A 16,071-nucleotide genomic window follows, 5' to 3' on the forward strand; every position below is an offset into this window, starting at 1 on the left:
CAGAGCTCACCCCAACCACAAGGACTGGGGCTGGCCAGCCTTGCTGCAGAAACACAAACTGCTGGAGCATCTCCCTGTGCCTGCCCCCCTGGCACACTGTGAGTCACTGTACTACACAGCTTGCTTTGCTTTTTTTTTTTAACTTTTACTCTCTTTTCACAGAAGAAGATGTCTATCCATCCTGACACCTATGTGAAGCTGAAGAAAGACAGAACTACAACTGTGAGATCTCAAGTTGCAGGAATGACACCTACTGCCTGGGAAATGAACTGCTCACCTAAATGAGATCGAACTCAGTGGTGAGGAGCTTCCACAGAACAAACCAGCACGTGGACATGAGCCAGCAATGTGTGCTCACAGCCCAGAAAGCCAATTGAGTCCTGGGCTGCATCAAGAAAGGGTTGGCCAGCAGGTAGAGGGAGGTGATTCTGCCTCTCTTTTTCATTCTGTGAGACCCCACCTGCAGTGCTGCACCCAGCTCTGGGGTCCCCAGCACAGGAAACTGGGACCTGCTGCAGTGACTTTTAAAGCCCCTTCCAACCCAAACTGTTCTGTGATTCTACAAAACAGGTCCAGCCCCAGTGCTGACTGTGAGGGTGATCAAATGAAAGCCCACAGAAAATTCAGTCAGAGAGGGAGGTTCAGTGATTTAAAAATGGTGTTTAATTCCTGATAAACAGTATATAGAACTCAGGGCAGGTAGAAACACCTCCATCATGAAGTCAGGTGAAAAGTACCTTTTTTGGACAGGGAACATGACTAGTAGTTAGAAAATGCTCATCCATACCAACAGCTAGGCTACACAGTTTGTACCTCAAAGCACTAGGGAGCCTGCAGTGGAAGGGTCTGCAGAGCATAAGAGGAAGAACAGGAGCAGCATCTTAGTAAAATAAATATTTTAATTTGTAGTAATAGCACTTCCTGAAGAAATGGTTTCTTGAGCATTTCTGGTGGGAACAGTGCCACAACCCAACTTATATATACACCTTTTGCATATGGAAAGTGAATTTTCTTTTCTTCTGTCTTTCTATGTAAAGACTTCATGACCCAGCTCATCCTACCAAACCACAAGTGGCTAAATCAGCACAGCTGAGGGGAACGAGAATGGGAACTCAGGAGAAATGTATAAACTAACACTGAGCTTGAAACAAATTTAATGCTTGAATGCCTGCATCAAGAAGGAAAGTCAAAAGTTTCTGGCAGCCACATGTCTCTGCAACTTTAGGACTATGGAATACCCAGTGAAATGTGATGCTTCACTGTTTGTTGTTGTATTACAGAATGGCACTTTGGATAGTCAGAAATGTGAAAGTTTCCAGGCTCAAATGTTTGGTAAGGACTTGCCCACTCTCTCTCATCTCACTAATAAAGATAGCTATCCTTAATGCTCCTACAGCTCTCAAATGATGAATAGTTTTGGAAAGGCTGTCAATATTTAGTACACAATAATTTTCATGTACTGAAAAAATTTTGGAAAGACTATTCCAAGCATTTGCCCGATGCAAAAATGTAAAGTCTCACAGGAAGAAGCATTCTGCAGTGCTAAATACACCAGAAATGTGGGGAGAAAATAATTAAACTATTTTCAGTTCCACAGAGTCACAACCTGGACTGAAACACACTTGGAGTGTTACTGGGTGATGTGCACACACACCCATGAACCCGGAGCTGTCACAGGGAAAATGTGCCAGGTGAACCACGAGGTCCCTACAGCACAGGGCAGAGCTGTCCCAGCAGCCCAGATCCTGGGAACAGCTGCCCTTACCCTGCAAAGCTTCCCAGGGTAGCAGGAGCAGGGTGGGTGAAGCCAGGCAAGGCTGTGTGCTGCCAAGGCTGGCACCCTGGCACCCTGGCTGGGCTCTGGTGTCCTCTCCCTGGGCTGCCTGTGACAGGGACAAGGGCTTTTGGGGTGTGCTGATCAAGTGTGCTGTGCTGGTTTTCAGTCCTTTCCCCTCATTAGGGCACATCAGATCAAAAAGCAGATGAAATGGAAGTCTTGGGTAGGTGACTGCAGACAAAATCTGCCTGGGGGCGAACAACAGGCCCAGACAAGGAGCAGTGGCACAGTTCCTCCACCTCTCCTCCCTGCCCCCGAGAAACTGAGCCCAGGCCACAAGGCTGAGAAAAACAAAAAGGAGGTTCTCCTTTTTGCACTGTGGGTCCCTTGAGTTCTGCCAAATGATGACTATCAGGAAAACAAAAAATATATAGGGGCAATACCAATGTACAGCTGGGGCAGTTTTTGCTGCTTACCTACTGCAGTGAAGGACAATACCAAAACATCAGTGAGATTTTCTTAAATGTAAATAAAGAGTGGATGAGATAGTACTATGGTTCTGATTCAGCAAAAAATCCTGAAATATTTATAACTACCTTCTCAAAAAAAGAAAACCTGCAGCTCATTCAACTTATTTTATTTCAACTTATTCTATATCAATTCTGTAATTATTAAGATTAAAAATGAGCTGTAATTAATTTCACTTTGGCAGCAGTTTTAGAAATATTTTCTGAAGTTCCATACTGCTCCTTACACATTGCTCAGAACTGAGTGAAGCTATGACACAACAAGAAAAAGGAAAGAAATCATGAAACCTACAGGATACTGGAAATTCTTTGAAACTGAATTGTGTTTGCACTTTGGAAAGATTTGTATGATTTCTTACAAGAAATACAAACATTTAAGTAAAATACTTCAAAAGAGAGAAGTAGCCAGCCGTGTGCAGACAGACTATGCAGACACCTCTAATTGTGACACACTTTAATGGAGCTGTTCTGTGTCAGTGTATCTGCTGTTTAACATGGTTTGGGTGACCCAGGAACAGGCAGAAGGGACACAACACACAAACCCACAACACTGAGTTAAACAGGCCTGTGCACATTTGAAAGATTATCTTCAGCCTCAGTCACACCACTACAAAATACAAGACAAAAATACCCAAAAAATGAGGAAATGCACAAAAATATGTCCAGAATCTATGCTTTATTTTAGAGAGTGGGAAAAACAGTTGAAAGTATACAGAATAACAGCATGAAAGAGGCACAGCTGGCCTGCCTGCTCCATGGCCTGACAGTCAGGGTACACTGATGGGAACCCAGCATTGCCAATGGAACACCACTGCTGCCTTTACATGGCCACAGCCAGCGTGGCACAACCTTCAGTGGAGCTCCAAAACCTCCTGACAACGAGTTTATCTGCAGCTAGAGCTTACCTAGCCCTCTAAAGATCAAGGATGAGCTAACAAAAGCAATTTTCTGTCAGCAGCATAGTGCCCACACTTGGGATTCTGCTGACCAAACCATGACAGGCAAAGGGCTGGGAGCTTTTCTACTGAGAAAACACTGACAGATCTGCGTGGCACTGACAGCTTGAGAGGCTGCAAACCCAAACATATCCAAGGCAGGGCTGTGGAGGGTGGTCTGACTGCTCCCAGGTGACCCCAGGAACACACAGCCACACACACCAGCATACAGCAGGAGTCAGAACATGGCAGGACAGAGCCTTTGAATTAAACAAAAATTAGCTAAGTTACAGGCATATTGCTCCAGCTCAGAAATCAATTGCTAAGTGACAAGGTTAAATTATATTTTATAGCCAACTTGATTTTATTATCCATCTCAGGGTGTGCTCCTGCTTTTCTACTGGAAACTCTGAGCTACAAAGTCCACCAGTCCAGTGAGGTTGGTAATCCCAATTTTGATGACATTATAAATAAAAACATCATCTTCTCCCTTGTTTTTTACAGATGCAAACAGAAAGAAACAGTAAAGGGAGAAAAGTTAGGAAATAACATTGTACATGCAAGTCCAGTTACCTTCCATGCAAACTGAAAGAATTGGCAAGACTCTTGAGTTATTTCCTGAACTGCTTAATGAACAGATAATGGGGAGGACACTGAAATGCTCAATACATTGTGTTTATTGATATAAATGTAAAGACTTTGCTTGTTTATGTCTGAAAACAAAAGGGTTAAGAAGTATAATGTATACACCTTCCTGTTATTAAAACAGATTTATGCTATGAAAATTCAGTCCTCTTTTTCTCAACATGTTGCTCCATCCATTTGAACTAGAGCTAAATACAACATATTTTTCAGATTTCCAGTTGATAGCTATATAAAAACCTCAGAACAAAAAGGTTGACTTTAGCTGAACTTTAAGGTGCTCAGTGACATTGTTTTCCCCCACAATTTCTGTGCTGAACTCATTACTTTGGCTTGGATTAAAGCATGTTATACCACAGGAGAAGTAAGGAGGTATAATTTTAATCTGAATAATCCTGTTTAGAGGCTGGTTCCATCCCCAGATATTAACTGTATGTTCTGTTTAGAAAAATACTAAGTGCTTAAAGTGGGAAGCTTGTCCCCCCACCATTGCCTCAGGAGCACAGCACAGAGAGCAAATGTACACTCACTACAGCCATGGCAAAAAGAGAGATGGATTTTTTCAGGGATACACACAAAATGCTATGTCTGGTTTTTATTTTTAAGAATAGGGGCCACTGAAACACAGATGCCTTATAAACTACAGGTATGACTAAGAAATTACAGGTTATGCCTCTGCTGACAGAATGTAAAAATTTTATTTTCAGCCACAGCGATATTCATAGACATTTTCCCAAACATGAGCTAATTTTGTTACTTCTAAGAATAAATGAATATCCACTGTCAAATAACCCCTACATTTCTTGTACTAAAGCAGTATTTTTGTGTACTAAAAAATAATAACACCTCTGCACTTTAACATTTTCCACACAGGGATCCTAATCTGTTTTTGAGGCAGAACATCTATTATAACCTGTTTTATTACTAAGGTGGCTAGTACACCCACTATTCACACATTTCATACCTTTGAGGTGAAGACATAAAGAATTATCAAAAAATGGAAACCATCACATAAATGCAATAGTGCAAAGAATAGCACTGTAATCTATTCACCACAAAAAGCAGTATAAATAAAACACACATGCTTAAGCAAATGTTTCAAGGAGGCTTTTATTAAATGATTATGTAGCCTGCCAGGGTATTTTGGAATTATACAGCCTGTATTTATTAAACAAGAATTGTTATTGGAAAAGGTTTTAGGTGATTTACAGACATATATTTACTGACAAGTACAATCTATTCAGTAATGTCTGTATATGCAAGGGAAAAAAATCTGTAATGGAAGCATTTAAAAACGGGAATCCATTAAAAACCCAACAAAATAATAATGTGCATTAAGTATGAAAGTGGTATTTATAACAAAAGACTAAGTGTGATGCACCTGCAGATGCCAGGTGTCACGTGGGGAAGCAGAAAGGGCAGCTGCCCAAGGACACACCCAGCAGCACACACAGACCAGCTCTGGCTGCCTCAGCTACAGCAGAGGCAACCTAGAGAAGCATCCCCCCATCATTGTCAAAAGTGGGGATATGGGGAAGTTCTGGAGCCTCTCCTGGAGTTAAGCTGCTTTTCCCTTCCAAAACACCCTGTGGCTGACCTCCCCTGAGAGTGCCTCAGCTCTCCTGGTGGGGATCACTTTGGGGACATTATGATGCCCTGATTCACAGTCTGTCTTGGTGGGTCTCTCCCCCTGCTCTCTCTTCCAACAAAAAGTGCAACCACCAGCTGTAGAAGTCCATGTGGAGCAGAACATCTTCAATGGGAGAAACCCAACATTGTTGCAGCCTTCCAATCTGCCCATGGTGCCTTCCTGGGGTGAAAGGTGGGCTTATGAGTCAGTAAGTCAACTTCCCTTCTTCCTGGGAGAACTCTAGAAACCCTTCTGCATGGGGCAAGGGTTCTCCCAAGCTGTGCTCCTAAGTGAGCAGGAGGGAGCAAGGGGAAACTTGCCCACCATCTGTTGTGTTTGATGACTTCTCCCCAGAGGTCTCTGAGTCGCATTCTGATCACACCAGGTGAGACTGATGCAGGCACACCTTTTGTGTGGAGACCAGAGACACATGGCCACCAGACACATGACACAGCAGGTCTCTGAGCTTCAGGCCCTCCTCAAGAATGCAATTTTAAGCAAGTGAGAAAAATTATTGGTAATGTAAATGGCTAAAAAAATTGATGCATCTCCAAGCCTTCAACACACACGATGGTGCCAGGAGTAAATGTAACTGTAAATGCAGGCAAAGCCTTTTCTGGACTCCCACTGCACTTGCTAGGAGCAATGCCAACCCTGCAATTCAGGAATCAGGCACCACAGAAAGATATCTGGCTTCAAACTGTTATTTCCATTTTTAAGGTTTCCCAAAGCAATTTCACTTTGCTAAAGATAATTGTTAAGTGGGAAAATTCACTAGAATTAAAGATGAATCAGGGACTGGGTTGCTCCGAGATACTGACAGCTCAAGCGAACTCGAATAAATGAGGAGAGAGGTTTGGACGAGTATAAACCAAAGCAAACAACGTTTCCCCTCCAACCTTCCACCAGGAAATTGGGTTGGTGGGGCTTTTTTTGCCCTTCCTTTCACAGCTGACAAATTGACCTCGGGAAAACTACGAGCAGTAGCATCCCTGCTGCCTGAGGAGAGGGAGACTGGAGATCCGGCACGGCCCATGCTGGACGCTCCTGAGAAATATCCCATCTCCGCTCCTGCGGTGCGCTCCTCGTTCCCCTCCCCTGCACCCGCTCTCCCCGCCCGGGCTCCTTTGCCCGAGGAAGCTCTCGCCGCTCCCCCGAGCTGCACGGCCCGGCCCTACCGGGCGGATCCCGGCTGCGGGGCCCGGCATCACCGGGCAGATGACACCAACTAGCAGGGCACGGCACCACCGGGCAGATGATACCAACTAGCAGGGCACGGCACCACCGGGCAGATGATACCAACTAACAGGGCACGGCAGCACCGGGCAGATTCCGGCCGCACGGTCCGGCAGCACCGGGCTCATCCCCGGCTGAAGGACACGGCAGCAGCGGGCAGATCCCGCTACACGGCCCGGCAGCAGCGGGCAGATCCCGGCTCCGGGGCACCACAGCACCGGGCACATCCCAGCATTAGGGCACGGCAGCAGCGGGCACATCCCGGCTGTTTCACGGGCGCTTTACAGCCTTTTGTAAGCGCCAGATAATCTGTCAGATGGACTTAGGCACTGACAGTCAAACATGCCAAAAACGTCACCACCCACTCCTGCTATCCATCCGGTGAAGGACTAGGAAGCGCCGCATTGCTTAACCTCTCCTCCGCCTTCCACTCGCACAGGAAATCCCCACCCCCACGGCGTGACACCACCGCGGGGACAGCGATCCCCCCGCCCGCCCGGAGCTCCGCGGCCGCGCTGCCCGGCGCATCCCCGCCCGCACTCACCTCATCTTCCCGGCGGGGCGCGGCGGCGGCCGGGGCCGGAGCGGGGCCGGGACCGGGCGGTGGCGGCGGCGGGACGGGGGGGCTCCGGCGGCGGCGCCGCCCCAGCGGCAGCGCCGGGCCCCGGGGCGCTAGCCGGGCAGCGCGGCGCCGGGCAGCCCCTCCGCCGGCCCGGCCATGTTGCCGGCTCCCGCCCGGCTGCGCTGTGGCTGTGTCTGTGTGTGTGTGGGCAGGACAAAGCAGCGCCGCCGCCGCCGCTGCCGCCCGCCCCGCTCCGCTCCCACGCGCGGCGGGGCCGCGCCGCCCCCCCCGCCCCGCCCCGCGCCGCCGCCGCCCCCGCCGCGGGTGTCGGGGGGAGCCCCGGCCCTGCCCGGCCCTGCCGCGGGTGTCGGGGGGAGCCCCGGCCCTGCCCGGCCCTGCCGCGGGTGTCGGGGGGAGCCCCGGCCCTGCCCGGCCCCGCCGCGGGTGTCGGGGGGAGCCCCGGCCCTGCCCGGCCCTGCCCGGGTCCCCGCCCGGCGCAGGTGGGGCGGGAGCGGCCCCGCACCGTGCGCGGCTCCGAGCGGCGGCTCCGGGCTCCGCCGAGCTCCTCGGCCCGGGCTTGGCCGTGCCGCGTCCCCGAACCGTTCCCGGCTGGAGCGGGGCAGTGCCGGGGCTGGAGACCTCCCCTCTGCACAGTGGTGTCCTGTGCAGGCACAGAACCGGTGCTTTTGTGGGTAGAAGCAGGAGCAGAAATGGCATTTCCAGCTGACACCGGAGGGCAGCTGTGGTTCCTGCTCCCTCACCCTTCCCACTTGTCTCAAGGAGTGTCCCTGCGAGCTTTCTTGCCCTGCTCCCAGCCTCGTCCTTTCTCCACACTCACCACCCACCCCGGGAACCCTGCGCTGCCTCCACTCCTGTGCTTCTCCCACCCAAATCTCCTCCTCACTCCACATCCCAGTCCCGTCCCTAACCCGCTGCCCTTCTCCTTCCAGGCACCTCCTGCCAGCTCCCTTGTGCAGCCCAGCCTGTAGGGTGGTGATATTGACAAGGTCCAGAGCCTGGAACTTCCCTTGCTCCTCTCCATGTCTCTTCACCTCTTGCCATGCATCACCCAGTAGAAAAAAGATTATGTTGAAATTGGTATCACTTGAATGTCCTCAAGGATCTGCCATGATACGGGACAAAATTATGCAGTTGTTTCTCAGGTCTTCCATACATAGGTGACCATAACTTGTTTGCCATTTCTCAACAGTAAAGGCTCTTCACTCTGAGTCTGTGGATCATCTCCCACTGATCTCTCCCTGCTCTGCATTACCCAGTTTAGACACAAAAACCCCCAAACAACCATGTCATCCAAGAGCAGGCAGTGGGTTTCCAGGCAGCTGGCACATGTATGTACATGGTCTGTCTGGAATAGAAAAGGCTTCTGGTCCTCTCCTCCCTCCCCCTGTGTGTCTGTATCCCAATTAACACCACCCCCATCACTCCCTGAGACCCATCCACGTGTGCTGTGAAGGGCAAGGGAGCTGTAGCCCCTGTCTTTGTGTGGGGGTGGCTTTGGGAAGGTGCAGCCAGTGTGGCTGGGAAAGGTGGGCTCTGGGCAGTGTGGCTGGGAGGGTGGGCTCTGGCAAGGTGGGCTCTGGCCAGTGCCTATGGTGCCAAGTTGTGTGAGGGCTCAGGGGAGTGTGCCCATGGTGCAGAGCAGACTGTGGGACTGCACAGGAGGCAACCAGCTGTGGCCCAGAACATGCAGGAGATGAAGAGCAAAGCAATAGGGGCTGTTTTCCACATAAATACTTTACATTTTTATTTCAATTTCTCTGAAAAGTTTATATACTCATGCCAATACAACACTTACTTTTACTGTAGTGGTAACCTATGCCACCAGAATAAATATTGCAAAAATCAAGCCCATAGATTTGATGCCCTACAGAGCTCTTTCACCACTGGCTTGTCAGGCTTTGCTGCTGTCCACTGCAGCTCCACACCAAATAAAATATACTACAATAACAACCACAAAAATATGACAGCAACAAACCCCATGGTAGTAATCATGTATACACCTTTTATTCAAGGCCATGCTTGTTTTTTGGTAGCTAATATATATATATATGCTATTTTCAATGATCATTAATATGTTAAAGAAATAATTAGAGACAGAGTTACTGAAGGGCTGGGGGAGGGAACCCCAGCACTCCCGTGCCTCACAAGCACAGCTCCCAGCTCGTGCTTTCCCTGTCCCACAGCAGGTCTGCTCCATCCTCCTCCCAAGCAACCCCACCAATGCATCTAAGCTCACTTCAGATAGAGAGGGGCTCCTAAAGAAGCTGCTTACCCTATATCTAAGAGGCCTCCTTGTTTGTTTGAAATCAAAATTTACAGTCCTTTCTTATTAGCAATTATCCTAAATCTCCTAGGATGCACAATATGTTGTTTGTGTAAAGGAACAATTGTGTCAGACCACAGATCTGATATGCAGTCTCCCCCAAGTGACAGTGGCTTGGAGAAACCCATTCACATAATTTGTGATGAGGTTGCTGAAGGTATTAAGCATATGAAGAAATAATGAGCAAAAATAAAACCTATTTTCTTATTACTATCATCTGACTAATCCTTTAGAGTGTGGGTCACTGACTAGCTCATGGGACATATGGGAGACAGCATAAGGCAGGGAGGACACTTATTAAACTAGAGTTTCATGGTGATACTAGAATTTAAGACTTGATTAAAATAAAATATTCATATGTAATTTCACTGATAATCTGTTTTTTAAGAATATAATTTCCTTAAGATAGGCTAATACAGGCATAAATCAAACAGGCAAATTTATGTAAATCATACTATGTTTGAGATACAAAACTACAATGTTTTGTTTTATAGAAGCAAAACTGTCTTCTGCAAAGACTTTTATCTGTGCACCTTGGCTGCACAGCACAAAGGGGCACAAAGAGCTGAAATCACAGCCACCATGTGCCCCAGTACTGACACATGCAGCCCTGGCAGCTGCCCACAAGGGACTGCAAACCACTGGGTAAGGACAGGGGTGGCTTCTGCCACTCACCACTCTGTACCTGCCCTGTCTCCTGAGCACAGCTACTCTCTGTCCCTGGGCAAGCTGCAACACCTCACTGGATATAAACTTGTGCAGCATCAACCCTTGCAAAGGGTTGGGAGGCTTCATTGCCCATGAGGTGGTTGAGAAGTGATGCAGAAATGCAGTGAGGTTGCTAGACTAGACAATTGTATTTGCTGTTTTATTTATTCTTACAGAAAGAAGCAAGAGAGGAATGACAGATACCAATCTTGCTGGCCACTAATGGCACAAAAATAGAACAGCATTAAAAATCTTTCTTGTATCAGAATCTGTGAGGCTTCCTTATCAACATTCATTGGTTGGCCAGCAGATCACTGTGTTGACAGAAAGACATGACTGGACCCTGTAATAATTGCTTTGCTGGGACAAATCTGACATTACATTGCAATCAGAACTGTATGTCTTCCAAGAGACTTAAAGCTGCAATTTGTATTGACAGTTATATAATCTTTGTTCTCTTGGTAATTCACCTGCTCTTTGCCCAAGGGGAAATCCTGACCCTCCAGTGTGATCTTGCTGGATTCATTGTGAGTGACTCCATCACTCTTCCCTCTTCCCTTGCACCTCTCTCTGTCTGCAAATTCTCCTGCAGAGCCCAGCACAGACCTGCACAAGAGAAGTACTGTCCCTACAACTGCACCTTTCCCAGCTGGGACCTCCTGCACGGCAAACCCTGATGGATCTGCTGCCAGGCCCCTGGGTCCTGTTGCAATAACTGCCCCGGGGCCTGCTCTGTTTGTTGTTTCAGAGATTTCGTGTTAGGAGGGGAGGAGGAGGAAGAGGATGCCCTCCTTATGCAGTCACACAGCCTGGGGCAACATCCTCTGTAAACATCCTCCTATCAGGAGCTCAAGGTCATCCAGCTGTTTTTCTCAGACACTCCATGCCATGTCCAGGCTGGTGCAGCAAGAGCCCTGTGGTCATTTTTTGCCACTGAATTTGTCCAGCTCAGAGCCTTCTCTTGAAACTCTGGCACTTTCCTGTGGACCTGTCCACAAAACAACCTCTTTTCCCTTGAAAAGGGAAAACAAATGTCCACAATAGCTTGTTTTACACATTTATTATTGGAAGGCTCTTCCTAAGCAAGGAGGATTTAGCCTTGTGAAAGTCACCCTTGGGAAGAATTAATTATATCAATTCATTATATCACATCCAGTAATATATATATATGCTTTTATTCCTAAAAGAATTGTTCCTCAGACAGTAACATGATTCAGAACTTTTGCCAAAGATGAAGTTGTACAATTTCATAGACACTTCACTGAGAATGAAAGAACATGATTTCCAATTTCAGGTGCAAAGTGAGATTCAAAGATCCCCAAAATTCAGAGAGGTTCAGTCCTGGATGTTGGGTTTTCACCACCACCACATCCCTACCATCTTTGGCACCATTTGGCAAAGGTTCCACCTCAGGTTTGTTGTGGCAGGCCAAAGGAGCCATGGTGAGGGCACTCACTGTCTGCACCTGGATTCCCTTAGCAATACTTCATCCAGTTCTGGGATGAAGAAAAGATGAGAAGAGAGTGGAACAAAGAATCAAGTATCAGAAGAGTACAGCAGGTGCTAAAGGGAACAGGAAAATGGAGACTACAGAAAAATGAAGGAATTAGTAAGTTTGGAATTTTGATTTTTACAAGAAAAGGAGAGAAAAGGAAATTACATGAAAGGGAAAAACATGAAGAAATCATGAAGGGAAAGAAGTAATATAGGAAAGGGCAGAGAATAAGTAGGAAAAATTGACTGTTGATATACTTTAATTCTATTTTATTACACTTCCTCCGTGAAGATGGGAGTCCAACTTTGCTTTCAGGGAGATGGTCAGTGCCTCCTCTTGGAAAGGGAGGAGCTCACTGGCACTTTTATTTTTCCTGTTATGCCTTCTGAGAGCAGGGTTTGCAATCGCTGGGGAGGCTGGAGCAGGAAGCTGCAGACTTCCAGGCAGCAGGGAGGAGCTCTGCCTTGCAGGCAGACCCTGGGGACCTGTTCCAGGCCAAAGGTGACTTTCCCTCTCCCCCACAGCCAGAGGGAAGGGAGCTGGCACAGGGGTGGTGCTGTGCTCCCCAAGCCAGAGGCACTGGGGCTCTCCAGGCTGCTAAGGCTGCCTGTGGCCACATTTTCTGCTGAGCAGGAGCTGCACATACGGGAAATGCCACAGGGCTTTTCCTCCTGTCAGCTCACTCTGCAACTGTTGGAGCTGTAGACAGAGACTCTCAGACAGAACTCAGCTTCTGCTCTTTTTAGGTGCTGTAAAGAGGCCAAAACACTTGAACCTCTGGTGCAATAACTTTCCCTGTGGTTATACACTGATGTCATAAATTTGATGTTATAATGCCAATGAAAGCTGATGAAAAGGAGAAGCAGGGCAGGGAGGAAGGAACCCTAAAATGATGACATTTATCTCAATGAGAAACTGAATCCAGAAAGAACAGCCAGGCAATTGATTTTGCAGAGAGGAGCTTCTCTTCAGGCTCGTGCAGGCTGTTTCCCCTTCAGCACATCTCTGCAGTGCAAGGGCAAATCAAGGCAACAGCAAATTACAATAATCTAACGTGGCTGCAGAACTCACCCAGGCTTTTTATTTTCTTTCTAACCATAATGGCTGAACAGCCTGAAGGAGATTTCTTTATCCTACTACTTGGAATTTGGAGCAACTGTGGCTCGTGTAGCACTGACAGAATTCACAGAGCAGATGAATTTGTTTCCCTCTGGCTACATGCTTATTCTAGGTAATTCCAAAGGGCAGATTTAAAAAATGTTCACCTCTTACAAGCTCATGATAAAAACCTATTCAGTTGCATAGAGACCCAGAAAACAGGTCACCATTCCTATGGTTCTGAGCTCAGCACCTCAGACTATACCCAAAAAGGCAGCCTTTAAGGACAGGTATGTCCACTACAAACAAACAGAAATGTCTGAATTCCTTTAGTGTAGTCTGTAGTCAGCCAGAAGATGGTAGAATCAAACCTCTGTGAAGCTGGTGGGGAAGAACCCCTTGAGTCCAAAACATGAAGCTTTCCTAACGAGACAGACAAAATGTGAGGTCCAAAGGAGTGCCTACAGTGTTAGGTGACACTGACAGGCCCTTTTGAAAGGAGGCCCCTTCTTCTACATTTGGCAGGAAAGGGGGGGATCCACAGTGCTGTGACCCATCCTGACTGACACAGGTCTCTGAAGTGGCTTTTGAACATTAGCCCATTGCTATTGCTGCTGAGTTATGTTGGACTCAGAGCTAGATGGCAGCTTTGGCTGCACTGCCATTGATACCTCCATGCAAATTATCACTTGGTCATCTCTCATTATTTAATGAATTCAGGGGGCAAAGGAGTTCCATTAAGAAAAATGAAATTGCCACAGAAGTTCATGACTAAGGAGAACCATAAATCTCTCCCAGCAAGAGCATGAAGCGCTAATGTCCTCACTCAGCCAGCAGCCTCCAGCCACAAGCAGACATCTGGGAGTGGCTCTGTCCTTGTTTCCCAGGAGCTGGCTCCTCATCTGCCATCCTCTGCATGAGGAGGTGCCCTGGCTTGGGGCAGCTCTTGTGCAGGGCAGGCTGCTGCAGCTGGGGCTGCATGGCAGTGACCAGACTGCCCTGGCACAGCTGTGAACCCCGGCCAGCAATGGGAGAAGAGGATTTCAGTTCAGGCTTCCCATAAGTCTGTTCTTTCCACAAGTAATTAAAGTGACATTTTCCTTGCCATCTGTAGGATTTTTTGAGGATGCAATTGAGTGATCTGTCAACAGCCCTGTTTCCAGTAGAAAACAGAGCAAAAGACTGCCTGCTTCCCTGAGCAGAACCAGAAGAAATTAAAAATGCCAACTCTTGCAAAAATGGGACTGTTTTGCCCTTGCAAGCTCTTGCACATGAATAATTCTGAAGGAAAATAATATCCTCTAATATTAAATCTTCTGAAGAATAAAAATCATCCAAACATTTCACATAGGAAATCTGACCTTGAATTAACTAACCCCATATTAATTACAATAGTAAAAAATCCATTTTAACAAAATTTATTTGCTCCACAAGGAATTTTTAAAAAGAATTTGAAATGGTAGGATTTTTTAATTCACCAGCATTACAAAAATTATTTTCTTTTACATTTATCCCCTTCTTTGCTTTTTTTTTTAAACTTCTTTTTAATATAGTGACTGGTTTTTGTAGAGCTTGTCTGTTGGAAATTGGTAGTACCTCTCAGGTTTCACCAACCTGTCCAAACTGAGCACTATCAGAAACATTTATGTAATAATCATCTTCAAGGAAATAATTAAAATATTACATATTGGATTAAGTTGAAAAAGGCCATAGTTTTGGTATCATAAAAATATGCATCATTTCTGAGTAAAATAAATATATGAAGACAGACAGAAGAGGCAAACAAAATAATGAAAATCTCTACTTGGAGTTGGGCAATGATCCTAAAAACCAGATTGAGTCTATGTTTATTTTATAAGTGTGTAAAAGAGGAAGAAGGAAGTATTTTGAAAGCATTTGTATTGTTTTCTGAATAACTTAAGACTTAAGAGAATAGATAGTACCAATTTTAAGCTAACCACTTTGAATACTCTAACAGAGAAGCATTACCCAAATACAGGCTCATCAGTCTGGACAAATATGACAGTCATAGTGTTGGAGTGAGTATAGGATCCCAAAATCCCTTTCCTGAATGCCACAGAACAGAGAAAAAAATCCCTACCCTAAAAATATTTCAAAATCTATGTACATGATGCAAATTAGAGGCTGCCCACAGAGAGACAATCGAGAAACAACAGGACAGTGCTGGTCCCCTCAGTGTCCCCACTCAGGGAGGTGGCAGGGCAGGGAGAAGGGGCTGAAAGCAGATGCACTCACTGATATCCAAAGCACGAGTCACAGAAGAAGTGTGAACAGAGATACAATAAGGAACCAGGAGCACAGCCCCAAAACTAGCAGAGAGGTAGTCAGGCCACTGGCTTTATGAGCAGGTAAGGGCAGCAACCTGTGCCAGTCATGGATGCAGTCCTGGGAGCTGAACAGCAATGCTAGAATGAAGGGAAGAAAAGCAAGAAATGGGAACTGAAACCAAAGGAAGTTGAAGGGGAATATCTGAATGCTTGGTAGACAATAGCAATACACAAAAGACATGAAAAGATGAGTCTCTTCTTGAAGAAACACTGCACCTACTGCACTCAGGATGAGGGGAGGGAACAGACAGAAGCAGAAGCCCAGGAGTGTCTTCAGCCATGGATTCAGACCAGCCTTATGCTCTGTGGCAAGGCAGGAAAAGACAGCTGCTGCAGACACTGTGTCAGGTAAAGAATTCAGGTGGTTTTGAGAGAATAAAATACACAAAGCTCTTTCTTTATTTTATTTTGTTCTCTTTTTCTTGTAAAGTGAAACAGAAGACACTCCTGAGAAAACAAATAAATGCAAGAACAAAGGAACAAGGATGGAAGAGAGGAGAGCTGAAGATTAGCTATAACAATGGCAAAATTGTGTAGAGTTTCCTGGATAAAGAAAGGAGAATAACAGTCATCAAACGGATATTTGGCTTAAGACATTACCCACCATTTGCCAATTCAGCTAATACATTTATCAGGTTTTCATAGAGGAACAAAGACACATTTAACAGCAAAAGTTAGAAACAGAGGAGCAGCAGAGGCACAGATGGGATGGGATTGTTGAAAAGCCCTTTGATCAGTAACCCTAGGGATGAACTTGCAGTATTCCTCA

General features: G+C 46.6%; 1 protein-coding gene across 1 annotated transcript in view; it reads right to left on the reverse strand.

The window, feature by feature from the left end:
- EVL (Enah/Vasp-like) overlaps window positions 1-7,559 on the reverse strand; it is a 148,064-nt gene extending 140,505 nt beyond the window's left edge. The window contains exon 1 of the mRNA XM_071426484.1: window positions 7,292-7,559. Within this exon, the coding sequence (XP_071282585.1) occupies window positions 7,292-7,296 (5 nt within the window). The 5' untranslated portion in view covers window positions 7,297-7,559. The remainder of the gene's footprint in view (window positions 1-7,291) is intronic.
- Window positions 7,560-16,071: the final 8,512 nt, after the last annotated feature.

The sequence above is a fragment of the Agelaius tricolor genome, unplaced genomic scaffold (genome assembly GCF_023055355.1).
Source record: "Agelaius tricolor isolate 1412-34295 unplaced genomic scaffold, bAgeTri1.0.p SCAF_5, whole genome shotgun sequence".
Taxonomy (NCBI): domain Eukaryota; kingdom Metazoa; phylum Chordata; class Aves; order Passeriformes; family Icteridae; genus Agelaius; species Agelaius tricolor.